The following is a 27,975-nucleotide window of genomic DNA, read 5'->3' on the forward strand; positions in this document are numbered from 1 at the left end:
TGCAAAGAACATTTGCCCACCTCCCTAAACGATTAAAATGATGCGCCCATTCCGTCCCATGTGCTTGGACGCAGTCTGCACCCCCTTGTACTCCCAAGTCTCTAAATATATGTACACTTGTATAGAAGTCAAAATAACTTTTCCTTTTTTCTCTGACTACACCTTAAAGATGCACAGAGATATTACACTTTAGAGAAGCATAGGGGATTACACCTTAAAGATGCATAGAGATATTACGCTTTAAAGATGCATATGGGACTACACCTTAAAGATGCATAGAGATATTACACTTTAAAGATGCATGGAGACAATCAGACCCCCATTTTTTGTTAATGTTTCTGGGCCCAAGAAAAAAAAGCCCATCACTTGTTGGTTTTCACCTTTAGGTGTGACTGAGATCCATGGTTTTAGAAATCGGATTCTTATTATGCCTGATTTCCAAGCCTCTTTTTAAATCAAGGAAAATACCTTTTATAGTAAGATATATCAGTGACCTAAAGATGTAAAGGGATCAAATTCGGTTGGATAATGGCATTATCATATTCGTATCCAATTATATTCGGATGAATTCAAATAATATCTTATTAGTTTTCTGACGGATTCTGATAGTTTTCGGATAGTAATTTTTTGAATATAGATTCTCCTAAAAGGATATGAACGCGGACTTGACAGTTCAACAACTACCCTTTCTTCTACTCTTCTTAGTCTTTGATTTTCATTAGTTGTTTACTCTTGATTTTATCTTGTATTTATTTCAATAGATATGTGATTCCATGTATCATAGTGCATAAAACAATATATATAAACCAATAGAAAATCTAGAAGAAGAAAATTTTTTTATCTTAACTTATAAAATTATAAAAATAAGAAAACAAAATCCAATAAAGTAACTTAATCGGATAGACGGACACAAAGATATATTTCAAACATTTTATTATCATCGGATTGCTAAACGAATCGGATAATAATCAGTCGAATAGGCGGATTATCAATTCGTATTCGATTAGTTTTCGGTTGGATTCAGATTCCCATAAACGGATACAAATGCAGATCAAATACGGATTTTCGAATATCTGTTGGTATCCTCAAGTCTTTTGAATAAAACTATAAAAGATTTCAAAAAAAACCCACAAATTTGTGAAAATCTTGCTTCTCCTTCAAGATTCCATTTTTTAGGGTTTTGACAAATTTCGATTTGATTCGAAATGAAATCCATAAAACTGGGTCCATTTTTGAGTTTTTATGCTTCAATAAATTCTTATCCAATACTCCCTTGTCCCACAAAGCATGAATGCACACTGCACACAGCACACAAAGATGAAGCAAACAAAGGAAATATCTGTAAATTTACATGAAATATAGAAACCACATACCATCATGGTTTTAATATCCGGTATCGCATATTGGTCATTGTCGATACCCATACAAATACATTTCACTGGCATCAATATGCATTGGTCAAATATTGGATCAAAGTTTTTTTATTCTCCAAAAGCTAGGGTTCACAACTGATTCACCGACACATATCGGTATCGGTCCGTTGTATCCTTGCAAGTTTACACATCTTATATCTAGCCTTCAGACCAGTATCATAGAAATTTTTTGCCGCCAAAAAATAAATGTCACATACCCCGATGACGCAGCCCTGGCGTCCATAGTAAGGGCATTTTGGGAATTTCAGGCGTTCACGCCTCCACGGTGCTCGCTACAAATCCAAACTATAAGTCAAGTCTCTTACCATCTGGGGACCTAAGACAAACCCTTCACTGGGTCCATATCTTTGCAAATCACTTAGCTCCATTTTTCTCCATTAATGGAGGTCTCGGAGAATGGCAAAGGATCGAGTCTCAGATTCGCCTTCGGCAACGTTCTCTCCTTCTTCATCCTCCTCCTGATTGGAGTTCTCGCCTTCTCGATCCGTCTTTTCTCTGTAAGATGTCCTTTTTTCCCCCTCCCTCCTATGCATCACTAATTTGGTAGATCTGATTATTAAATTCTTCAAAGAAATGGCGTGTATTTTGTCGCACTAAGCAGACTCATTGCTTGCCTGATTGGTATACAGGTTATCAAGTACGAAAGTGTTATTCACGAGTTTGATCCTTACTTCAATTACAGGGTTACTCAGGTCTGCAATTCGGTTTCTTAATAAAATGAGCTCTTAGTGAATCTGTATTGATTTTTTTTAGTATTGAGATTTTGCTTAACTCCGATGAAAATTTATCCTAACATGGTTTAAATATGATATATTGGGGTCGAAAACTTTCCTTGAATTCACAATGTTTCAAAATTTGACATTGTCAGTAAATACATGCCAAATTCTGTTACTTCATGGAGATAGTGAATTTCATATACTTCCCAAAAAGTCATTAAACAGCACCAAATAAATACTGTAAAAACAAGTTTTATTATTCCAACATAGCCTGGACGAAAACTGATAGAATTCTCTGTATAATAACTCAAAACACAGAAGAAGTTATTTCCAATCAAATCAACACATGCATAAGATCCCTTGAGTTAATATGGACTATTGGAGAAGTAACACCATCATTTGAATCTTGAGATGTTCTTGTGTCAGTAATAAAACCTTTACCCATGGGGTGGTCTATGGACATATGTCCACTTTGGTAGAGGCGTGTGATACATGAAGGTTAGCAATACCTCTACTCTTGCATATTACAGGGGTCAGGGATAAAAATTAATTAAATTTACAGTTGCTGAAATACTAGTGGGAAATTAAAAAATTAGGAGGAAGAGAAATTGAGAAAAATTAAGTAAATTGAATAGAATATGCAGAGCTGGCGAAGAGATTCAATAAACTGTGTAGATTCAAATCCAAATCAGATGGAACTTTGCAGGATGTAATAGAAGTGCTAATCAAGTGTAATGCTTGGAAGAATCCAACTTTTTCTCATCAATTTAAAGGGAGAATTGCTATGGGTTGTCCCCTCCCCCCACCCCCACCCCCACCCCAACCCCACCCCACCCCACCCAAAAAAAAGAAGAAGAAGAGGAAGAAAAATACGATTCCTGTGTTGATATAACTGTCAGTTGGCAAGTAATTGCTTTTCGATTGAATAAATTAGCAAATCGTTGATTGGCATTGAATGAATAGATCAAGAAGTTTTAGCAACCAAAGTTTCTTTTGAAGATTTTCAAGAATCTAACTGGTTGTGGAATCAAGAAACCAACCAGAATCGTACGAAGAATTCTGATCTGGGTTTAATGAGAGGGTGACCAGAAAGAATCAATCAAGAACTGAGGAATTTCACATGGATTGCTTGTCTTGATTCCCATATTCATGAATACAACATTGATTAATTAAATGGACCTGGAAGTTTTTCTTTTTTTTTCAAACCTGGAAATCAATGGCATAAGTGGTAAGAACAACCCAGAATTTGCAGGAATATTTATGAAGGATAGGAAGATAGCCTGATAGTAGCAGCAACAAATCCAACAATGAATAACAAAAAACCAAAAAGCAAGCAATAGCTAGACTGATTTATAGCTATAGTACTTCCATGGGGAACTATATTTCAGTCTGAAAACGGAAGTAAAAAGTCTCCTCATGAATCATTCTAAAATTTAGTTTTATTTACTGGTTGAGTCTGGTGGTCATTTTTAGGTTTTATAAATTGATTGATGTAAGGGTTACAATTACTAAATGAAAATAACATTGTGCTGAAGAACAGAGTTTCTGATTAGGTCATCAAGTGCCTTTTTTTTGAGAGATCTAATATCAAGTGCAGCAATGAGGCTATAAGTCCAGCAAAGAAAAGTCAAAGTTGAGGGTGGCTGTCTAGTTGAAAATTTGTTTTCCCTTTTGCTTTCTTTTTAATTGGTTTCTAATGATAAACATTTTGGGGATTTTGGCTGTAGTCTAGCAATGGATTGTGCTTTTGAAGTTAATTTGCTCATAGTTATTTTGGGTGGCTTGAATTCTGTAAACTATGAGATATTTGAGCCTTTTCTTACAATTTTTTTGGAGTGCTCATCTGGTTATGCACTTATTTCTAAAGTATTCTGCATAATTCAATTGGTCTATTGCTTTTATTCTGTTTCTTGACTATATAGCAACTGATTGCCACTTATTTACATCAGTTTCTTACAAAGAAGGGAATATATGAATTCTGGAATTGGTTTGATGATCGGACCTGGTAATTGCTATTATTACTGTGCTTAAGGAAATCTATTTTTTCAGCTGATTTTGTTGTTAAAATACAAAATTGTTTAAAAAAAATTTCTCATCCTATTTGTTATAAGGTATCCTCTGGGGCGTGTGATTGGTGGAACTGTTTATCCTGGATTGACTTTGACAGCAGGTTCCATATGGTGGTAGGTTTCCTTAGATTTATGTGATTACTGTTCTTTAAGAGACCAATCTTGGTGCTTACTTTGTCTCTGCTAACATTCTTTTATATTGCTGAGTTCTAGTATGTCTTAAATTTTCAAATTGTGATTTCTCAGTCAATCTTCGGGGCTTCTAATATTATTTTCTCTCTTTTTTTTTTAACATATATTTCGAGTGATTACTTTCTCATTGCAGGTTGTTGAATTCTTTGAACATTCCTCTGACAGTGGAAACCGTCTGTGTGTTCACTGCTCCCATATTTTCAGCGAATGCCGCTTGGGCAACCTATCTTCTGACCAAGGTTTGCTTTCCAGTGGCATTCATTCATATGTTGGACTATGATTATTGACTACATTAATTATTGACATGTTTATTGCTGTTACAGGAAGTTAAGGGTACTGGTGCAGGATTAGCAGCTGCAGCTCTTTTGTCTATGGTAATGCCACAGTTTAATTTTTAAATGGGGTTCTCATGGATAGTTCTTAGACTATTGCAGGGAATGATAAAATCATGATTCTCCACCCCTCCCCTTCCTAACTCCATTTGCTCCCAATGCAGAGGACTTTCCCCTTGGATTGTAGGCTGTCAAACCATATTACAGTAGATTACTATATTTGACTTTTCAACTAATTTTTGTAGCATTTTTCTCCACTATGGAAAAATGCTTGTGGGTTGAAATTGAGCCATGAAGTTAGTAAGTCTCCAGTATCATTAAGCGACTGCTATTCTTACATATTTTTTTGGATAACCCTAAGGAGAATTGAACTCATGACCTCTTAATTGTGAGGTGTTGGTCCTTGCCAACTGACTAGTGACTACCCCCTTGGGTTTTTTTCTTTTATGGATAATATAAAATTTCCTTAAAGATAAGGAGAGTTACATCCGTTGATAAATACAATGTCTGGCATCATTATGAACCAGAGTAGTCAAATCAGATGAAAAATCATCAGGGTAAATACAGAATTCGCTCTTGGGGTTTGTTATTCTTATATCTGCCTCCTATTATGCACTATGCTTTGGATTATCTTATTGCATGGGTAATTAGGTTTTCTTTACTTACCTTTCTTCATAAAAAAAATGGGTAATTAAGGCTTCTTCAGATTCTGCATGCTAAAGGCTCAAACTCACATTTCGTGTTTTCATGAAGCAAATTATGAAACTAATTGAAATCATTCTAAATTCCTCCCGTTGGAAAATTTGAGGATTCTTCCTTGTGGTTGTCTTCTAGTACCTCAGTTAAGGTTTCCATGTGTACATTGAAGGTATTGAACGTGGTGCACTGTGCACATGCTGCTCAGTCATGTGTTCCATCTCCAACATCTTTCCTTGCTGGGATTGATTCACCCTTGTTCATGACCTTGTCATGTTCTGCCATGGGGAGAATGAGAAGTATATCTGTTTTAGGCTAGCTTTATTTGAGGATTGAGCAGGAGAGTTGTTGGATCCATTATGAGATAAGTTGGAGGTGCTTAAGTACGATATTATTTTCTACTTACATCCGTTGTGAAGTAATCATAACTCTGCAAGTGGGTTGCTCTAAAATTTTTTTGCTCATTTTTGGGAAGGAAAATAATACTTCCATGGCTCGAGTGCTAGAGTTTTTCTTTTTTCCTTTTCTATTTTTTAGACTAAATAACTTTTCTCATTTTCCTTTTTGAAAATATGTAGTTCAATCTTTATCTGTGCTTTTTTTTTTTGGGGGGGGGGGAGATTACGGTTCAATCTTTTTCCGTTCACAAATTTTGATTTGACTTAATACAAACTAACTGTCCTCCATCATATTTTCTTTGTAGGTGCCATCCTATATATCTCGATCTGTAGCTGGCAGCTATGACAATGAAGCTGTTGCTATATTCGCTTTGATCTTTACTTTCTATCTTTATGTGAAGGTTGGACTTTACTAGAATTCTAATGCCTTTTTTTCTGTATATTGTTAGTTTTAGTACTAAAAGAAGGTCGACTCACGGAAATATGGAATAGTTGCAGTTGTCACTAGCAACAACACACTCAGCCTTATCCCAACTTAATGGGGTCGGCTACATGGATCCAAACACAAGAAGGAAAACTGAGTTCTAGCACAAAAAAAAAAAAGAGAGAGAGAGAGAGAAATGTAAAATGGGGAATGCCTAATGAAATGGAAATGGTTTGATCTGATTATATTCACCCGGCCTTTTTTCCTATCTGGGCTTCTATTTGACACGAGACTTTATGATTTCCTTATTGTAACTATGGCCTGCTAATAACTGTAAATTATTTGCAGACATTGAACACGGGTTCTCTCTTCTATGCCACTTTAAATGCTTTGTCATACTTCTACATGGTAAGTGTTGCATTATGAAGTTACCAGTGTTCTTTTCCCTCTTGTATTTATGTTTCCTGGTGGATGGTTCAGGTGTGCTCATGGGGTGGTTATACCTTTATTATCAATCTTATTCCCATGCACGTGCTTCTGTGCATCGTAACTGGCCGCTACTCTGCTAGGCTGTACATTGCCTATGCTCCTCTTGTAAGTATCAATTGCATTTTAGAAACTGGAATGGTGATGTCAATTGAATGGTGCATGTATTTTAACAAGAAGCATACAATTTGTATTCATTTCCGCTGGGGATGGGGGGGGGGGGGGAGCAGCATGCGACATGTAGTTTGCATGGTTTTGGTTCAGGATAAAGACATAGATTTTATGTATATATAAGAAACCATATTGATCTAAACAGAGGAATCTTGGTCTTCAAGAAAGCTAAAACTGAGTTATTGTGACAGCTGATCTCAACTCAACTCAGCCTTATTCCAACTAAATGGGGTCAACTAGATTTATTATTGGAAAATACCACTTTAAGTTTTACAAGCCCTTTTTGTAAGCTTTTAAATGAAAAAAATCTCTTTATATTGTCATTGAAATATAATTTTGCCAATGCAGATTGTCCTAGGAACATTGTTAGCCTCATTGGTGCCTGTTGTTGGTTTTAACGCAGTCATGACATCGGAACATTTTGCATCCTTTCTGGTGAGTTAGTTGCATATTGATCAATGATTGGAGAATTTCTATGGTGCTGTCCCTTTTTTTCTGCATAATATATTTTTTCTCGATATAGTTTGATACATGGTGTCTGGTGTAAGAATTTGTTTTTGAAATGGTATCCACTACAATATTGCTTAGAGTTCCTGAGGCATTCTAAATTGGCTGATCAGTATGAAGCTTGCCAAGTTTTACATTGAGACTTGGAGAAAAGGATAAGATTGTTAAATGCATGAATGGAAGATTAGTTTGTTTTCATGCAGGATTAATTTGTCGATACGACGGACATCTTCCCATTATGTCATGAGTAGGTCAACCCTGTTACAAGATGCAGGTACTTATTCACTTAGCAAACTTTGTCCAGGTTCTATGCTAGTTTCTTAAGGTCTTCTGCAGAAGATGAGGATCCAGCAAGAAGCATCCCCAAATGGCCCCATGTGACCACGATGCTTTCAGGAGAATTCATACATGTCAGTGCTTGAACACTGTGAATCCTTCTGAGCAAGCCTTCTCAAATGGAGTACCCAGTGAAAAAGTATCTTTCTGGTGTTGAAATCAGCGGGATAGAGCGAATGCCTTACATGCAAATGTTGACAAGATCAAGACACATTACGACAAAAAGCTGCGGGAGATTCATTGTGGGAAAAAAAAACCTTGAGTAGAGTAGGATGTTCATGTTGTCATGCACTTTTCAGCTTGTCAAATAGGTGCCATTATATGTATGTCGTAACATTGTCAGTGCTTCTTTGTGTGCTAGTTAGGCTTATTCATGGATCACTTGGCACTGACACTTGGAAAAGTTTGTCCGCTCTCCTAGTGATCCTTGTGCCTGGATCCAGGCAAGCATAGTGCTTGATTAAAGTTCTGCCTTCATATTCACTTGAATTGCATGTGTCCAGAAAATGACTTGGTGCAGTGTTGGCATCAAACAAGCGTATAAATAGAAGCAGAAAGTACACTATGACCCCAGATGTATGAAATGATGACCGAGGTTTGAGCAAAAGTTTTGAGTTCTTATTTTGTCCGCCATGTGTTGCTCTAGGCACAGGAAGGATTAGATTTTCACCTTTCCTTGGGTGTAGCACAACTCAAATGAAAAGGGAAAATCATCTGGTTATTTACCACATAATTGGCCCTACATATGTCTCTTTGTCTTCATACATGCACATGGTTGTATTATTTCTGGCATCTGGATTTAACACTTCTGTTTCTACTTTCTATATCCTATTAATGGAATATAAATTTTCAAATGCTAAAATGATGAAAGCTATTTGAGCACCCCCCCTAAACACACAATAGAAATGAAATTTCATGTGTTTGATATTTCTTATGTTCCCTACTTTATAAAATGTTTCTTACTATTTTTTACTAATTGCAGGTATTCATTATTATTCACGTCGTGGCATTTGTATATTACATTAAAGGGCTTCTCTCACCAAAAATGTTTAAAGTAGCTGTTGCTCTTGTCTTGTCTGTGGGCATGTAAGCCTCCTTCACTTTCTTTTAAGTATCTGAGATGCTGAACGATACTGGTAAAAAGGGGGCAAAGAAATGAACTTAACAAAGTTCTTGGGCATTGACATCTCTTTAGTGCTGTTATCTTCTTGAGATTAAAGATATATTCTGTCTCGAATTTGATTAGAGAGTTGTTAAGTACTATTCTCTATATGACAAATTGGAGGATTGGTCGATAAAATGTTGCTGTCACTTTATCTGAATTAGACCGTAAACTCTAAAGTACTAATATACTATGCGTTTGTGTTATAACATCATCATGTTGAAGTAATGTTTTTGCTTTTCAGGGTAGTATGTTGTGCAATGGTAGCAGTGCTTGTAGCGCTGGTAGCATCCAGCCCAACAATGGGATGGAGTGGGCGTAGTTTGAGTCTTCTTGATCCGTAAGCATCTGTTCTTGCCTTTTGTATCATTATATTGTGTTTTATGGTCTATTCAGGTGGAGTTGTAATGAATTTCAAGGTAAAGTATCATGCCTATCTAAAGCTGAAGGGTTTCAAAGTTGAACATGGTTAAGTCCAAGGATCGAGAATGATGTGGTTGACTTATTATTGGATTGAAATGGATTGCAATTCCTGCAATTAAATATCTGATGACAAAATTAGTAATAGATGTGGAATAGATTCTTAAATGCAAAGTTCCTCAGACAGCATGGCCATGTAGTGATATTCTCTTTTTCTTTCTCCCCCACCCCCACTATTTCTTCCGGCTATATACCTACCTTTTTTAAGTTCTACATGTTCCAGGATTATGTTAAACCTGGTTTCTTTTCATTGCTTGAATGCTAATCATGATCCCTGATTTGTTATTTACTTGCTTGTGTCTATTTATCCTGGCTTAAATTCCTGATACTATTTTCTGTGGAATTGGAACAGGACTTATGCAAGCAAGTACATACCCATTATTGCTAGTGTTAGTGAACATCAACCGCCAACCTGGCCATCATATTTTATGGACATTAATGTTTTGGCTTTCTTGGTTCCAGCTGGCATTATTGTAAGCATACCCCTGCTCGTTGCATCTTACTGCGTGACTCAAAATGAGTTGTACATGCTTGTTTTGCCACTGTTTGTATTTTGATTGTGTTCCTTATCTGTTGCAGGCATGCTTTTTACCCCTTTCTGATGCCAGCTCCTTTGTGGTCCTTTATATTGTAACTTCGGTATATTTTTCTGGAGTCATGGTAAATAGATCTTTAAAACTGTTAACCTCATTTGGTTTTCCTCATGATTCTCTACTATTGATATTTAACATCCATGGTGTCCTTGTGGTATAATATGCTCCAGGTGCGACTCATGCTTGTTCTGGCTCCTGCAGCATGTATTTTGTCTGGAATTGCTCTTTCTGAAGCTTTTGATGTTTTGACACGATCAGTCAAGTTTCAACTGCCTGGAGTATCAGGAAACTCCCAATCTGGTGTATGGCTTCTTTATATTTTACTCTTTTTTGCTTGTGGCCTTGTTGGCTTGTAGAATAATTTTCCAACTATTCAAACAGCTTATAATCGAGTTTATGAACTGACATCTCAGTCACCTTTAAGGCAGGGGATACCACTTCTACAATTGCTGTTACTCAAAGTGAAGTAGTGAAGACTGAAAAACAACCACCCACTGATAAAACTGAAGACACTGTAAAGGAAAGAACCTCAAGAAAAAACAAGAAAAAGGAAAAGGAAAAGGAAAAGGAACATGTGGAAAAAGCTTCTTTAAAGTCTCAAATGCAAAAGAGGCTTTTGGTTTTACCATTGGAGGCATCTATTATTTCCATTCTCTTACTTGTTTTATTGGGCGCCTTTTATGTGGTATGCCAATCTCTTCTCTTACATTGTGTCTTTGCACTGATATTTACGATGTCGTAGATATGTTAGTTAAACATGTATGCATGAACACACATACACACATCCCAACAAATTTTTGGTGGCTTCCTGACTTCTTTGTTTGCGATAATTTAGATATTTTTTTCTTCTTATATTTCATGGCCTTTGAGTATCACAGAGGTTTCTCTGTGCAGGTTCATTGTGTATGGGCTGCAGCGGAAGCTTATTCAGCCCCTTCTATTGTTCTGACATCTTACTCACATGATGGTCTTCATGTTTTTGATGATTTTCGAGAGGCCTATGCATGGTTGAGCCATAATACTGAAGTTGATGATAAGGTGACTGTCTTTTTCGGCTTTTCCCCTTTTGCAGTATAGTTATGGCAAAGTACATCAGTTTGTATGCTGAAATTGTTTTCAGTTTATGCCACTAAGATTGAAGATTGTTTTGGGCAGATTAGGCATGTTATTATAGATTAAACATGTGATTATACTATTACATTGCTGATTGTTTTAGAATTAATGGTAATCCCAGTTTCAAAAATTGGTCAAAATTAAAAGCATCAGTTTAAATGTGATCAGCATCAACTAGTTAAATACATACTTTGCTGGAGGATGATGGAGCAACACTGTTGTAGTTTAACCCATGCTGCTGGGGTGATGCTCGGATAATGTCAATGATGAAAACAACACAATGAAACCTTTAACCTTGGGTTTTCCTTGTTTTCTTCCCCCCCCCCCCCCTCGCCCCCTTTTTTTTCCAGCTGGTCTTTTAACTTATCGATGAGACTTGGGTGTGCCATTGGCAATTAAATGAAGGTTGAGCAATTTACGCAGCCCCATGTATAAATGTTTACAACCCGACAGTCTAAAATAATCATTACTAAATCCATATACCTATTAGAGACATTTCTTACAAGTATTCCAGTCTGCTACAACTCAGAATAATTTTCATGCTAGTTCCATGACATTTTTTTCTTATTGCTACCTTGGCAATATTTTTGATACTAGCTTTCAACACAATTTCAAGGGTTGACTTACTCAAAGGTCAATGAATCATTGGAAAGGGTATTTTAATGATTTAAAGAGTCTATAAAATACATGATTGAAAGGAGTATATTCTTTGATTACTATATGCTCTTAAATGTCTGTATTGTGTGGAATTGTTCAATGATTTATAGAGTCTATAAAATACATGATTGAAAGGAGTATATTCTTTTGATTATTATATGCTCTTAAATGTCTGTATTGTGTGGAATTGTTCCATTCTTATGGTTCCTATTAGAGACAGTTCTTACAAGTATTCCAGTCTGCTACAACTCAGAATAATTTTTATGCTAGTTCCATGACATTTTTCTCTTATTGCTACCTTGGCATTATTTTTGGTACTAGCTTTCAACACAATTTCAAGGGTTGACTTACTCAAAGGTTAATGAATCATTGGAAGGGTATTTTAATGATTTAAAGAGTCTATAAAATACATGATTGAAAGGAGTATACTCTTTTGATTATTATATGCTCTAAAATGTCTGTATTGTGTGGAATTGTTCCATTCTTATGGTTCATGCTGAAGACAGGTTGGATTTTAATGGTTTCTCTAATATCTTTAGTTTAACACTTTCAGATAACATGTGAGACTCTGGGATTTTAATTATCATGGCTTCAAGAGTTTCTTCATGTTTAGCTGAATGAAGAAATAAAATGAAATGGGTGCTTAACAAGGATTTCTCGCAGGTTGCATCTTGGTGGGACTATGGTTACCAAACTACTGCAATGGCTAATCGTACAGTCATTGTTGATAACAATACCTGGAACAACACACATATTGCAACTGTTGGTACTGCCATGTCTTCTCCAGAGAAGGCAGCCTGGGAGATTTTCAACTCCTTGGATGTAAAATATGTTCTTGTTGTCTTTGGAGGTTGGCTTCTTTATTGACCTTTCATATTTTTTACTTTCATAATTGGTTGCCTCAAGTATTATATGGCATCTGTTAACATAAAGAAATTGATTGTTCTGAACATTTATTTGATGCTCAGGTCTTGTAGGCTACCCCAGTGATGATATCAATAAGTTTTTGTGGATGGTTCGTATAGGAGGCGGTGTTTTCCCCCACATAAAGGAACCCGATTATCTAGTAAGTTGGCAGTTCGAGCAAGCATTGGATTTCAATTATTGATTACCTCCTACAATCAGATTTTTGCGGTCAATGTCACTGTTTCTAGTTGCAGCTTAATTGGTCATATTGATGGATTGTCTTAGGGTGGTTCTCGTTGCATATTAAGCTGCTTACTGACTATCGCTGCTCAATAACAGATTTTTGGAATCTTGAACATTGTAAAAGTGCTGTTTGATTTTCGAAAGCTATGAAAAAGGATGTGATAAGCAACAATATGGGACCTAATTATTGTGTAGTTGTGTTTAATGGAGCAGAAAAGTTTCAAAATCATGGAAAATAAACAAGTAAATATACAAGGGCTAGTTGGGTTCTTTCTGCACATAATCCCATAGCTACCCTTGATTAAGTATGTAGTACCAAAACTTCCCCTCCCTAATTTCTTATTAAACACTTATAGAAGCTGGCTCTCATAGATATTATAATTATGCTTACAGTTTATAGGTGTGGCTATAATTCTGATCATTTTTCATGCTAAAAAAAAAATAATTGTGTGATTGCTCTCTCTCTCTCTCTCTGATAGCCAACAAAGGACAAATAGGCATGCCCTTCCTTGATAAATGTCCTGATGTATGTGTGATTATGTATTTTGAAGTTATTTTGCCTGCTTTGATGCTAGTTAATGTCTTTATTCCAAAATACACTTCGTTTCACAAAAGTAACTTTAGATATACTTGTAGCTTATCTGCAACTTCTTCTTTGATTATGTGGTAAGTAATATTGATATATTATTTCCTTTCACTGCTATGTACTAGAGAGATGGTCAGTACCGGATTGATTCTCAGGCCACTTCAACCATGTTAAATTGTCTCATGTACAAACTCTCATATTATAGGTCTGCTCACATCCTAGACTTTGTTTTGCAACTTGTGTATGCTTTGCAAGTTTCTCACTCTCTTTCTTTTATTTTAGATTTGTGGAGACAGATGGCAAAGGCTTTGATAAAGTAAGGGGGACTGAAATTGGAAAGAAATATTTCAAACTTAACTATTTTGAGGAGGTAACATTCTGAGAATGGCATCAAATGCATACTGAGTAATATAATTTCATTATTGGGTGATGATGCATAATTGATTAGGGAGCTACTAATTTAAATATGAATAATACCATGCTTTGTACTAGTTTTGCTGATTAATGCTGTTCCTCTCACCAGCATATTCCCTACTCCATACTCTTTGAAGTTACCCCATGAACATTTTGCAAAAATTGCATTGTGCATATATTCTGAAGCCGTATTTTCTTCATTCATCCTTCCTCCAACCCATCCTTACTCTCTCGATGAGAAGGCAAAGTCTTCTTCTGTCAGCTACAGATGTCTCAAGCAGACAAAATTCGGACGCACGTGAGTTTCTAGTTGAGCATGTGAGAATTATCTCAACAGCTGGGGCAAACCTGTTGTATATGAATATATTTTTTTTCATTTGAGTTCTGACTTCTTTCTGAACTCTTGTAGGATTGAAGTATTGTAATGTGTATGAAGTGTACATTTCTCTGGTTTATTCTGACAACTGCTGATCATTTCAGGTATTCACAACACACCATTGGATGGTGAGGATCTACAAATTAAAACCTCCGAAGAATAGGATCAAAGGAAAGGCAAAGAAATCAAAATCGGTAATTGGAATGTTCATTTATTAGCTCTAAAATACTCTGTACTAGCTGGAGACTCAGAAAATCTCACATCCTTCTCTTTTTTGAATGGTGATAGAGTTCGAAAGGAAGCATGACAACTAGCTTGAAACGAAGCGCAAGAAGAAAGAGAAATCCTTGGCATTAGATACTTTTATAGTTAGCAAATATCTCAGGTTAGTTTTAATTAGTTCATAGATATTTAATGTGCTTGAGCCTATAGAGAGGGATTGGTGCAGGCATAGTCGCCCAGTTGCCTCCAATAGAAAATTTCCAGCCTCTTGATTCCCCCTTGTATCATTTGTCTTCTTTGACATTTATATGTTTATTCTGTGAGTGGTGGATAAACTTTTATCTGCCTTGGACCAGTTTCAGCTTCATAGAAGAGAAATCAAGCTGTTGATTCGTAACATAGTTTTGTTCACATTATTGTTATGAGCAATTTCCGGAATATTTAATCCATTGAAGTAGCTACAGTGAATTATTCCTGAATATTTCCCTATTTCCTATTATCTGATTGTTTTGCACCTTATGAATGTAAGCAGATGGCTGAACTGTTCATTAACCTGCTTAGACATGGTGCACAAGGTTGCTTTTACTCGATTAGGTCTTGGTCTAAATGCAACTAATGATGGAGAAGGCCTTTTTGGGTGAATGATATTTATCTGTTCGACTCAAGAAATTTGTTGGACACAGCTCAGGTACCAGGGATTTGGTCATTCAACTGAAATTTCTCTAGAAATCTCTGGTGTAAAACAAGTAAAACCCGTGAAGGTTAAAACTAGTCTGGTATCACCAGCACTTGGTCAAATAAATGGCCTTATGAAATAAAATATATACTAGTAAGGGAATCTGGGAGTGTGGCCTACACCAGCACCCCCATGTGTCTATCTCTCTCCTCAAAACAAAGGGGTAGAGGTATTTTTTCAAATGGGGAGGAGATAGAAAGGCTCCTAGACACAGAACTTTCTTCCTACTATTAAGTAGGGAAAAATAGTTGCTACAATGCCTTTGTATAGATTCATTTATGCCCTCCTCACATAATAAATAGTGGGACTTATATTGACATTTCTCTCTAATTCTAATCATGTAGGCCCCAAATAGATGATATCATTTTCCAATCCCTCATTGGTTGCAGTTTGCGGATTCCTTCTTACACTGCCTATGTAGGAAACCCTCTCCTACTATTATTTGCATCTGAAACAACCACCTTATTATTCTTTTCCTTTTTTCTTTTCTCCCTCGATTTATTTTTTACCCACCAAAAAAATGAAAGCTTGAATACTTCAGCTTCTTCCGCACCCCGTAGGCTCAATATAGTTCAACTGCAATATTTCACAGTACATGTCTTAGAATTAAAAGAAAATTTTGGGATGAAAAAACAGATTTTTTTTAACTGGAATGCAATTCAAATTTTGGAAAACAATCTTCTGATTTAGTTTTCTGGATGTTGGTTTCCCCCTCCAGCATGAAGAAAGAAAAAAAAAATAGTGTATTAATCAATCATAAAGTTGCTTATTCGTCATGTACAGTTAAGAAGACAAATATAGAGACACCAATGAGATTTACAATTATAAATAGAAATGTAGGATTGAACAGATGCTTGAAGCCATTTCTATTGTATTTGTCGCGAACGGATTTATACCCTGAAGCCCAATGCTCTTGTACCTCTGCATCACACTTTGGAAGGAATTAACATGCAGGTATTTATAACTAAGCTCCAGAGATCTGAAAACACCGGCTTAATGGAAAGCGAGTCAGCCTTCCTAAAAGCACTGCAGCTTGGCTCTTTTCTGTGCGTGACCTCCACTTACTTGTGATAAGGCTTCTCCATTTGCTTGAGATTTTTGTTGCCCTACCTTTTCCCCCACTTGTTTCACTTTTAGGTGTATAGGCATGCTGTCATTCAACTTTAGACAGACTTTAGAAACTAACAGGGGTCATAACTTTGGATTTGGTTATCTGGTTACGGTCCTGGCCTCTAAGCTTAATTTGTTGCTTTCATGGACTCAACAGGGCAAAAAAAAAAAAAAAAAAAAGACAAAGTTTTCCTTAACCCGCAGAGTAGAGAAATCTAATTAAAAATACCATTTCCCATGCTAATCCAAATGGTTAAATAATCTTTGACGTGGAGATTCCCTCTACACTGTGGGTGTCAGTCACGACTAAAAATAGAACCCTTCGATTGGCTTTTTTTTTTTTTTCAAGGGTATACATCCGGAAAAAAATCTTCTACAATTCCTTGATCGCCGAGTGTAGTGCAATTCAGGGTTAACAGTTTGACTTCTTGTAGGCGTGACATCCAACGGTCTGAGGTCGATTAAGTTAATTTTTTTCCCTTTCTTCTTGAGCTTGGCACCGTTGGATGTCACGCTTGTCAGGTGTTGAGCTGTCAACCCTGAATTGTGCACCGCACTGCACTTTTAGGGAATTGGGGCTGTCACTTATTGGTTACCGTAGAGATTGAATTATCACAATTGGAAGCAAGTCAATTTCATATTCTACCCGTTTGACATAACTGCCCCATCCATGATGCCAATCTAACAGATTGATAGCACTGGCCAACATTCTTACTTGATCACTGCTTGATGGACACGCTTTGAGAATTTATTCTCTCTAATTTCTTGAAGTATGACAATGCATCAGTGCTAGGTAGAGACGTCAACACCAAGCAGCTCCTGTTGGGCCATTAAGGACATGTATTATTTGTTCGACCATGCATCACACATTCACAAATGGCTTTTGGTCAACGCAAATATGACAATGTGCGTAATCCTCTCCACCCCCCCCCCCCCCCCCCCAACCCTCTTTTAGGTTACGTTGGCAAAATAAAAAAAAGTGAAATAACTCTAAATTAAATTTATTTTATTTTATTTTATTGTGCTACTGCTACAAATCCTAAAATATTTCAACTTTGGTTCTTAAATTTTAGGAAAAAACGCTAATATGTGATTGTGGTATATACGTCTCTTCATAGTTTCTCTTTTCTCTCCTCTCATAATGATGTGGATTTTGTTGTATACGAATCGACACCCATCAAAATTTCTATTTTTCCTGTAGGTAAGTATAATGCCAAAATATATATTCACTTTCAGGGAAGACAATAGGGCGTCAGATTGACTGGCAAATTATGCTTACACATCAACAACCAGCACCCTGTTTAGTTCAGAAAATGTTATTCCTCCTGGGCTCAATCGCATCATACGTGAGGATTCGATTGAAATCCGGATTTTGAGAAAATAATCATTTGGGGGGGTTTTGTATGGGAGTGAGCCTAATCAATGAGTGTTTGTGAGTCTTTATGTACTCGGGTTGGGGTAAGGCGGGTATGTCCCCCCCCCCCCCTTGTTTCTTCTTTCATTGATTCTATTTGATTTCTAATAAAATTCTAGGGGTCAGCCTAGGTCCTAGAGAATATTCGGGTTTAAAAAAAAAAGGTATAATGCCAAGATAAGGGGATAGTGTGTTGATCAAGGAATTTAAACTCGGAATTGATGATCGATCCTTCTGATTCCGATTTGAATGATTGGAATTGATCCCCAAAACCCTAGAATTAGCCCCTTAGTTATGAAATTGAGCAATATTATCCCAAAAAAAACCTAGAATCAGCAGCTCCGAAATGACCGGAATTGAGATCGATCACGCATAATTCCAATTCTAATGGTCCAATTCAACCGATCCAATTCCAATTTTTGAAATCATGATTTTTAGGCTAGGCTAGTCCTGAATTCAAATTGAGGGAAGGATAGAAATTCACAAACAAATTATAGAACTTGATTTATCTGTGTATTAAGCCATTGCATCTTTGTAGTGCCCATACCCCTCCGTCTATATCTTTCCCAAATTTTATAACATTTTGCAACCAAAATCTTTAGTTTAATTAAGAGTTTAAGACTATTACACGATTACGATTACAAAAAATTTCTATTTCTTTTATGGAAAAGGTTTCCCATCCCACATTAATGGCTGCACAGAAAATAGTATAATCCTTGAGGCCCACATGGTCATTGTAGAAGAGGGGGAAAATGTTGGAAAACAAAACTTTCTGAGAAATTTTTCCCCTCTTTTATTAATTGATTTTACTTCACTTTCCTTGTTTTTTTTTTTTTGGTGAAACTTCCCTTTCCTTCTTTTACTAATTGACTTTACTTCCCTTGCAACTGTATAGAGTGAGGATATTATTGTGACAGTTATTTTGCGTGACACTATGTTCCATCACCAAGAAGTAGGTAGCGCATAACAACCTATTTCTGTCATATTTGTGTGGAACAATGTGCCGATGTGTGAATCAAAGACTTGGGGTTCACCTTTCCACAAAATTTGAACCTCATACCAAAATTTTCAATGAAATTTCTTTATTTTTTGCAGATAAATAGGTGAAGGAAATTTTACTCTACTTTTCAACTTTATTCTTACTATTCAAACTACATTCTTAAAATCATTATCGATAAAAACAAAAAAAAACCTCTATTTTAAAATATTTTATCTTCCAAATTTTGACATCCTACCCGACAGTTTTAGGCTGTGTTTGGTATGCATTCTAGGTCGATTTCGCATTCTCAGATCATAAAAAAGACTATTTTTATCAACCAAATATGCAAAATCGACCTAGAATGCATTCTAAGACGCATACCAAACACTGCCTTAGAATTGGCTTTTAAGCTTATCTGGTGGTTGTTATATAGCTTTTGGTTTGTCAACACTAACATTCCATTCCTGGCAAAATATGCATGGAACTCTCAATCTAAAGATCAAACCATCACACAAACACACAAAATGTAATAATCAAAAGAAGACCACCACCACCACCACTACCACTATACATGAAGACAAGAAGTCCATCCAGATTATGCATATCCTGATTCTCAGAACATTTAACATGATATTATTATTCTAATTGATACAGTAAAGCAGCATATAATCAGTATCTTCCTGGAAGGGGAAAGAAAACAGCACATCTCAGGGATAATAGTGAGGCAATAACAATAATACTCAAGGAAGAAAAGGGGTGGGGGTTTAGCAAAATATACATGGAACTCTCAATCTAAAGATTAAACCATCACACAAACACACAAAATGTAATCGAAAGAAGACCACCACCACCACCAGCACTATACATGAAGACAAGAAGTCCATCCAGATTACGTATACACTCTCCTGATTCTCAGAACATTTAACATGATATTACTATTCTAATTGATACAGTAAAGCAGCATATAATCAGTTTCTTCCTGGAAGGGGAAAGAAAACAGCACATCTCAGGGATAAAAGTGAGGCAATAACAATAATACTCGAAAGGAAGAAAAGGGGTTGGGGTGAATCTCACAGTTAAATGATTGTTTATAGAAGTCAGCAATTTAAGACCATATATCTAAATTCAGTGCGAAAGAATGATAATGAATACAAACCCAATGAAGACAAATACTAACCTAACTCTGAACCTCACAGTAGCCCCCCAAAGCTTCCATCTCCAACCCTCTGTTGCTGTCTTCCAAATTCATTGATGCCATGAAGTCAACTAGTAGCACATTTCAACTAACACTATAATACGTTGGACTAGACAAACCAATAAACAAGAAAGGCTCTCCTAAAATAAAACCCACCCATAAATATACTATACAAGAACAGTATTTTGCTTCAGAAATGATCAACCCTGCTACCAAAGCAAAACAGAAGAAGCTCCCCCTTCTTGGTAATATCATAATTACAGTTAGACCTTAGAATTACATGAACTTGCTCAGTGAACAATTTCATAGAAGCAACTTTTCCAGGATCAGTATGCAATACATCATAGCTACAGTTTCTTTGGCAAATTGTAGGTCTTCTTAAGGAACTTCGTAGCTGCGTCATCATTTCGGTAACACAAGACACGTAGGAGTGTGTTTGGTTCATCTCGATTCCACTGTCCTGAAGTCGGAGGTAATGGCAGCTTGGATTTGGCAGAAGGGCCATAGGTATCCAAGGTCCTGCGCCTAAAATTGTCAATGAGGCTTTGGGTATTTGCACGGAAAAGGGAGAGGACTTCCACAACAGTTTTTGAGAACTTATCTATTAAATCCATTGGCAATCCATCACCATTTGACCAGAACAGATCTCTTAGATATTTGAAATCTTCCTCTACTATTTGAGAATCTTGCTGAGAAAAAGCACGTGATGGGCCCCCAGCAAGAAGCACCAACAAGAATCCATCAAATGAAGCCTTCATGACCTCAGTAATCACACGGGTACGGACTCTGTTATGAACTGTTTCTGCTATGATTTCTAAGTTCTGCTCAAGCTCTGTAAGTAGAGGTTCAACCCGTGTCGATGCCGGTTCCCCAACATATAAACCATCCCATAAAATATGGCTTAAATCATGGAAAATGACCTTGTAAGCTATTGCCTCACAAAGTTGCTGGATTCCTTCCTGACAAGCAGCTTCTGCCAGGTCAAACTTCTTTCCCAACCCATTTGTAAAATCATCTGCATGAGCAGATTCACAATTCCTCAGACGAGTTATTATCCTCTTCTCAAAGGTGTCCAATTCTGCCCGGATGTGCTGCAAAGTATTAATTCGGACACATAGCTGTGGTATTCCAAAGGGGCTGTCCCCATCCATCGTCCCAACCTGAGGTTTCCTCCGTTGAGTGCTTTGCACCTTCTCTTTCTTCTTCCATATCTTTGATCCTCTTGTACATCTGGTTAATGCTGGCATAGTGGGAACATAGGTGTTCCGTGTCCCTATTCATCACAATAGAGGAAAATAGTAGTGAACAATATTACGAGATGGAAACCCATGGATTAAATAATGAACCATCTGGGTTGCACATACCACAGCCAGATTTTGCCTTAGTTATATAGTACTGAAGACTTCTGTCCACGCCGGTCATCAACTCAGGAAGCAAAGCTGGATGCATGGGAATTGGCAACTGAAAAAATGCATCCAAAGTCTCATCCATAGTTCGCAGGACTTCAACAACAGAAGGAGCTATCCTTTCTTTGTTCACCCTTGGATTCCATACCTACAAAACATGGTTGACAGTGTAAGGTTAGGAAACCTTGTACAGTAGCGGGAGCCGCCTTGTGCACTGGGGATGCCCTTTTAAACTGTCTTTTTTTTCGCCGGGGGGGGGGGGGGGGGCGCGATGGGGGAAGAAGGTAAGAATATTTTCATTGATAACAAAAGAGAGCAAACTGTAAACTCAGGCGGTATAAAAAAAGCTCACAGCCATCAAAAACCCCCAACAAAAATACAGAATTATCCCCCCTGACAGAACCCTACCAAACCCATCGACCTACATCTACCTCATTTAAAAATTAAGGAAAAAAAAAGACCACCTATCCCATACAGCAGAATTATTAAATTCCCTAAACTCAGGAACAACCGGAGCCTAACTAAAAACCAACCTCACAACCCTAATTTTAAACTTCTCTACTGATTCATCCTTTCCCGTGAAAATAAGCATGTTTCTCTCCTTTCAAATGCACCAAGGAATCATTCTCCATGTTGTTACCAACTCCCTTGCAGTGGGCACCCCTCGCACCCTATCATCATTGCAAGAAGAGATTAGGGAAAAATCCAGCACATATCCATAACACAGAACACCCTTCTTCAGATTTGCAAACATGCACACAACAAATAGATGGTATCCATCCTCCTCTGCCTCACCACATAGCTTGTATTCATTCCTAATTGATCAGCCTCTCTGAATCAGGTTGTCCATAGGAAAGATCCTTCTCCAAAACCACAGTCCACATAAAGAAACAAATTCAAGGGGGCAGTCACCTATTCCATATCACATTGTGTGGAAAACCTTGGCCTCCTTGATGCAACAATCTGAAGAAACACTTAAGTGAAAATTGTGCACTCTCCCTCCCCTGGCTCCCCACATCCTAATATCACCTCCTTTTGTTTTGCACTCTCTAGCACTTGCATCAACTCCACCACCCTTTCAACCTCACTCCCAATCATTCAAATTCCTTCTAAAACATGGCGATCAAACTCTGCTTCCATCCACCCAATCCAATTTTCTCCTTTATCATTGAATCTAAAACATAGTAGATTATAATATCTACTTCTCAGTGAGTTCCCTATGGAACCTAATTACAAATATAACAAAGTGATAAATATTTAATGGAGGGCAAGTAAATTTCCATGGAACAAAAAGTGCATCTGCCTCTCAAGATTTAGTTGTCCAAAATAAAAAACTAATTATAAATATTACAAAGCAAGAGAAGGAATTATCTTCTAGTACCTGATCCTGATGCAGTGGCATTATCGCGACTTGACCGGCATGACCCGATCTGGAAACCCCCAAATTGGGATTTTGGTCTAACAAGGGTTGGTAGAGGATACCTTCGTAATCTTTTATTTATAATGTTTATTTTGGATTACATACGTTGGGATTTGATTAAGTTGTTAGTTTCCTAATCTGAGAAGAGTTGTTTAGTAGTTTTCTATTTTCAGATTACATAGGAGAATAGGAGTTTTTGTTTATTTATATACATGTAAACCATTGAACGAAGATGAGAGATTGAATTGAATGAAGTTTAGTTGGAGTACAATTACCATAACTTGGATCCAAGGTGGCCGAGTGATATCCTCCCTCTTTCCCCATCGATTCAGGTTTCCCTTCCTCTCCGGTAAGCTCTAAGCTTCCCTTTTTCTTCTGTCCTCTTTGTTATTCCTATTCTTTCGCTCTTCCCTTTCTGTTCTAACGAAAACACAGCCTCCCATAGGCTGAGATCGATCTCTTCCACTCCTTCCCTTCTCAACCTAAGATTCTGGGCTAGGTTGCCTACCTATAGGTGACCCAAATCCTGGAGTTTCATCTTCTAAGACCCATCGAGTTGAGAGAATAAAACCAGCAATTAAGCTGCTCCGGAGTCTTCTGCCAGACCTGGTTTCAGTAAACTCCTTTTGATCTTCAGTTTGCTGAATCCTTGATTGTTAGTTTATCCCTGAAATCTCACATCGATCGGACCTCTATTGAGTGAGTTCTCTCACCCGCAAGTCAGCAACCGTTCGCTGGTTTTCTGGTTTTACGAGAGAAGATAAGTTCTTCTATTCACATTTATGCCCCCTATTCTTTTATATTACACAAAAAGTGCTGATTCTGAAACTTTGCTTCTGTTTAAACTCATCTCCATATTAATTTCCAGAACTACCCTCTTCTCTTTAATTTAAATTCCTGATTTGTCCTTGCTCCTGTTAACTTACCAAAATAAAACCAGAGCTTCCATTTATTTACAGAATTGCCACTCTTTATAATTGGATTCTATTGCTTTGGGTTTTGAAACCCGGGGTTGCATGAGTACATAAAATAGTTTCTAAGCATATCAGTAAGTAAGCAAATGGTACTCAGTTCTGAAAGTGAGAAATTTTAAATATAAATTCCACCATCACAGTGAAGCAAAATAGAAAAAAGCCAGCATACCTCTTGCTGCAGATTCCTGTCCACCCATTCCTTCATTCTGTCCACTCTTGTTTTAACCCATGCCTTCACAAGATTAGCAATTGCAGTTTCAGCCTCATAAGGAGGCATCTCACGGATTATTGCCTTGCCACCATCTTCACTGTCCACAGAATCTTCAACAGCAATCTGCACGAGATCTTTCTCCAACTTGTCTGCAGCTCTCAACACTTGTACGGCATCAGGTGTGAGCTCCGTTATACCCAAAACAAATTGCTTCAGCTCATTGCCGTAGCAAGCATGAAGAGTGGCAACGGCAACACCTGCTGCAAGAGGATGCCATCTCTTCAATATAGGACTAAACACCTCCTTCTCATTAGCTGCCAACTCACCAATATCCTTTGCAAGAATGCAAAGGACGGGAAGAGGATTGGGCAGGTTTCTTGATGACCTCCTGCTTGAGTCAGCCTTCTCCATTCTCTGCAGTACAGACAAAACCAATCTTCATGTCATAAAACAGAAACAAAAACTGAATTGATATAAATAACAATGATCCATGGATAGTGAAAGAAAAGACCTATTCAGGGAAATATAGAAATTGCATTTTGTGCCTATAATAACCAACCAATGCATAACCTTTCTATCACAACTATGATGCTACTCTATCAAGATGTGCACATTTCAGATATAGACACAGACCTTAGAGGAGTGAAATCCTACAGTCAGCATATTTTCTAGCTTTCCTATTCAATAGGTCACCAAAGAAAACAGTCCAGACTTAAATAGATGCACACTTGCGTGCTAGGCTTTTTAAGTAATGGGCTTCAGGCCTATCATAAAAGGCCTGTTACCAAGGGAAATGATGTACCAGAAGACGTGGACTTGCCTGGGCAAAAGCCGTGCGGAGCGATGATCTAATGTAAGTGTCAACCCTGTTACAAGCCACATCAACTTCTTCTTTCCTTTTTTTGCGATACTCGTGAGAGATATCTTCTACTAGTATCTTGGCTGATGTTACTCCTAGAGAAACAATACTTTCCATTGACTCAATATTCGTGCAGTTGAATGTGTCATGGTAAGCAAGAAGCCTTTTTTCTGCCCATCCCAGTATTGAGCTCAATGTCGAACTCAAGACCTTCGAGTACACTGGATCTTTCATTGACTTTGCATCTTGGGCAACTTCTGCTAACTGATTATTGGCAGCAAACAGTAGGTCATTTTCTACTTGGCCAGTTGTAATGTAACGGTGAAACAAAACCCAAGAAAAGCAAAGCTTATGGAGCATCTGGTTCATTCCAAGCATCACCCATGTCTTCTTCATGAGCTCTATAACCTCATCAACCTCCTCAACAACAGATGTTTCGTCATTAGCATCAAAACAGGCTTCTAAAAGCATTTGGTAGAGTCGAAGGTTAAATGGAAACCCATCTGCCCAATGGCAAGTCTCTGAAACAGAACCATCAAATGATCTGAAAGCAAGAGATGTTACAGTGGTTCGTAGGACTTGCATCGATTCATTGTTCTTCCCAGTTTCTATGGGTCTCTCTGAGGCACCACGAATTATCTGCCGAAGCCGTTGGGATGCTGTATCTGACTTGTCTAGTGGTAGATGAGGATGCAGGAGTAGTCCAGCCTCAAGAGCCTTCAAATTTCTCTTCTGCCAGGCTTCATATTCTTGCTGATTGGTAAAATCCGAAGATTTGAACTGTTGCAGTAGCTCCAGTGGCAAAACCATCAACTCAATGCGTCTTCCAAGCTGTTACAAAGCACAAGCAAGAGCTGGTCAACCACTTACCCAAAGTTCTAAAGAAAAGAATATTTGTGCAAAATTCAAAAAACACAACTATATTTAGTAGACATTGTCAGAACATGCATTTGTACTACCTAGAAGAATCACAAACCAAACTTCCAAAGAATTAATAGCTACTCTCTCGTAAGCTTTGAAGTGGTTTCCAGTTAATTAGAATCACTAAAAGGGGGGGAAAAAGTTACTCCAAGGAACAAGCCACTTGCACTTAACCCAACTTATGAATCAACAATTTAGTCTCATTACCTGGGCTGCAGCCTGCAACAACTCTCCACCATAAGCTGGACCTTTCCATACTAAAGCACTCCAAACATTAAGGTTAGACAGACTTTTGTGTTAACCACAGTGATGTGCCTAAGGCCTAAATCAAATATCTTGACAAGTGGAAAGACCATCCCTAGATCTAACCCTCTAAAATCCCTAGATCCAACAACAGGAAATTCCATTTATCCCATTGACCTCCCTCCAAGTGATGGAGTAAGCCATTTAGTAATGATGCAAGTTCTGTCATAGAGGGGCAACAAGTTGAATACTTGCTAGGGCATCTTCAATTAAAGTGAGTTCACCCCCTTAGGATAAATGCCCTTAGGAACAAGCAAGCCAACTCACGAAAGTGATCAATGAATGGATCCAGCAGAGGGAATTCTTTTAGTTAATGCCTATAGGAAGTCTCAAACAAGTATGAGAAATATTCACCACCTGGCACTTAATGATGTAGAACCAGCTCCCTAAGGTTAAGGGTAGGCCAATGCCATTATGCACATGGAGAAGCTGATATGAAAATGAGAAACAGCCAACACCTCATCGCCAACCCCTATGCCTTCACTTCAGCTGTGTTCACCAGCCCTTAGTCACCAATTTGCTAAAAGCATGAGTAGCAGTGTAGCACAAAAAGAGGAGATTAGGGAGGGAGAGATAATCACATTGGCGAAGGCCTCTTGGGCTCCAAAATAGGAGCACAAAACGTAATTGTCGAGCAAAAAGAAGGAAAGAGATTCTCTCTCTTTCCAGAATTAGTGAATAGGCTGGGACATAACCTGCAACTCATTATTCCAATGCAGAAAGTATGAGACCAAACAGAGATAATTTGTAAAGAACTGCTTGTGTGAACCACCTTTCAGAAGCCTTGGACTCCAAATAGTTTTACCACGGACACTCTGGTCGAAGCATGTAAATGGTAAACTTAAAAAAAAAAGCAACAAAGAAAGCACAGGCGCACACACATAGACGCTGGTTTTAAGTAGCAAGTCATGATTACAGTGCACAATCAACCAATTGAGCTAAGGTATTATCCAAAAACAAAAAGTACAATCGTGCCAATGTCAGCGGTTCAATAGGAAATCAAATTCACATGTTTAAGAGAGGGGGGGGGGGCAATCATCGTCACAAGCCCGACGCTAACGGAATTTCGGAGAATTTCATCACAGCAAATTGTAAGTAAAATTTTCCCCTGAAAAGAAGAAAAATTCACTAATGAAATGGTACTACAGATATCATAAAATGACAGAATCAACTACAGTACCCAGAACATCCTACCTTAATGCAAACACAAACACCAATTTTTATTGAAAAAGAAGAAAGCCCATTAGAGAATAGAGAAGGGGGGTGGGAGATGGTGCGAGAAAAGACATCTACAGCGACACCCAAGAGATGGACATAGTAAATGAAAAATTAACATCCAATCCCAAAAATCACAGCAAAATTCAAACTTTGAGAAGGGAACAATAACAAACCAAGTAGAGCTCACCTGGCCTGCAGCAATTCTCAGCAAGCCCCTCCTAACCCTCGAATCAGCCTGCTCAGAAACCCTCATCTGAACCCTCATGAGCTCCCCCACAGTCACCGGCTTTTTCGACCTGGACGAACTACTATCCTTTCCCGGACTTTTCTTCGAAGATCTCAAACCCAAGGCCTTCTTAACCTTGCTGGCAGCAGTAGAAGTAACTGATCTCTGCAAAGAAGGCGAAGTAGAAGAAGGCGAAGCAGAAGAACCATAAGATAGCAACGACGGAGACGATGACCTCTCATTCCTCTCCGATTGTGGAATGTAAGTCAATGGCTTTCCACCAGAAGATCGACAAGCGCCGACGAAGATTTCATAGGCGGTCTCTCGTAACTCCGAATCAGATAAATTCCCATGAAATTCGCCAAATGGAGAAGGGAGATCGATGGCGGGCAGTCTATCACTACTTCCCATATCTGTCTTCAACTCTCCCAGACTTCAGTCCCTGAAGAGATGGGATATTTTTGCTTTTGATATAGGTCTATATCTATATA

General features: G+C 37.7%; 2 protein-coding genes across 2 annotated transcripts; one reads left to right on the plus strand and one right to left on the minus strand.

Annotated features, from left to right (window-relative positions):
• The first annotated feature begins 1,746 nt into the window (after positions 1-1,746).
• LOC122656957 (dolichyl-diphosphooligosaccharide--protein glycosyltransferase subunit STT3A-like) lies at positions 1,747-14,980 on the plus strand. The gene is made up of 23 exons (XM_043851665.1): positions 1,747-1,930; positions 2,063-2,125; positions 4,099-4,154; positions 4,261-4,332; positions 4,544-4,649; positions 4,734-4,784; positions 6,142-6,237; positions 6,609-6,668; positions 6,741-6,854; positions 7,266-7,352; positions 8,743-8,846; positions 9,167-9,262; positions 9,755-9,875; positions 9,982-10,062; positions 10,166-10,297; positions 10,420-10,680; positions 10,890-11,033; positions 12,429-12,615; positions 12,734-12,831; positions 13,626-13,705; positions 13,783-13,870; positions 14,395-14,484; positions 14,579-14,980. Exons 1-23 carry the CDS (start codon positions 1,814-1,816, stop codon positions 14,645-14,647), a joined length of 2,373 nt encoding a protein of 790 aa, XP_043707600.1. The 5' UTR covers positions 1,747-1,813; the 3' UTR covers positions 14,648-14,980.
• A 4,887-nt stretch (positions 14,981-19,867) lies between these two features.
• Positions 19,868-27,910, minus strand: LOC122653674 (protein unc-13 homolog). The gene is made up of 5 exons (XM_043847603.1): positions 27,446-27,910; positions 24,778-25,647; positions 23,916-24,371; positions 21,311-21,500; positions 19,868-21,219 (listed from the first exon to the last, which is right to left on the minus strand). Exons 1-5 carry the CDS (start codon positions 27,893-27,895, stop codon positions 20,294-20,296), a joined length of 2,892 nt encoding a protein of 963 aa, XP_043703538.1. The 5' UTR covers positions 27,896-27,910; the 3' UTR covers positions 19,868-20,293.
• Positions 27,911-27,975: the final 65 nt, after the last annotated feature.

Source organism: Telopea speciosissima, chromosome 3, assembly GCF_018873765.1.
Source record: "Telopea speciosissima isolate NSW1024214 ecotype Mountain lineage chromosome 3, Tspe_v1, whole genome shotgun sequence".
Classification (NCBI taxonomy): domain Eukaryota; kingdom Viridiplantae; phylum Streptophyta; class Magnoliopsida; order Proteales; family Proteaceae; genus Telopea; species Telopea speciosissima.

What these genes read in the sequence shown, in the direction of transcription:
- LOC122656957 (XM_043851665.1), top strand. Translation starts at nt 1,814, where the DNA reads ATGGAGGTCTCGGAGAATGGCAAAGGATCGAGTCTCAGATTCGCCTTC. An exon ending in CTTGTCTTGTCTGTGGGCAT is followed by an intron (nt 8,847 to 9,166) that starts GTAAGCCTCCTT and finishes TTTGCTTTTCAG; the next exon opens with GGTAGTATGTTGTGCAATGG. An exon ending in TATTGGGCGCCTTTTATGTG is followed by an intron (nt 10,681 to 10,889) that starts GTATGCCAATCT and finishes TTCTCTGTGCAG; the next exon opens with GTTCATTGTGTATGGGCTGC.
- LOC122653674 (XM_043847603.1), bottom strand. Translation starts at nt 27,895, where the DNA reads ATGGGAAGTAGTGATAGACTGCCCGCCATCGATCTCCCTTCTCCATTT. An exon ending in TGAGAATTGCTGCAGGCCAG is followed by an intron (nt 25,648 to 27,445) that starts GTGAGCTCTACT and finishes GCTTTGTAACAG; the next exon opens with CTTGGAAGACGCATTGAGTT. An exon ending in TCCGCACGGCTTTTGCCCAG is followed by an intron (nt 24,372 to 24,777) that starts GCAAGTCCACGT and finishes TCTGTACTGCAG; the next exon opens with AGAATGGAGAAGGCTGACTC.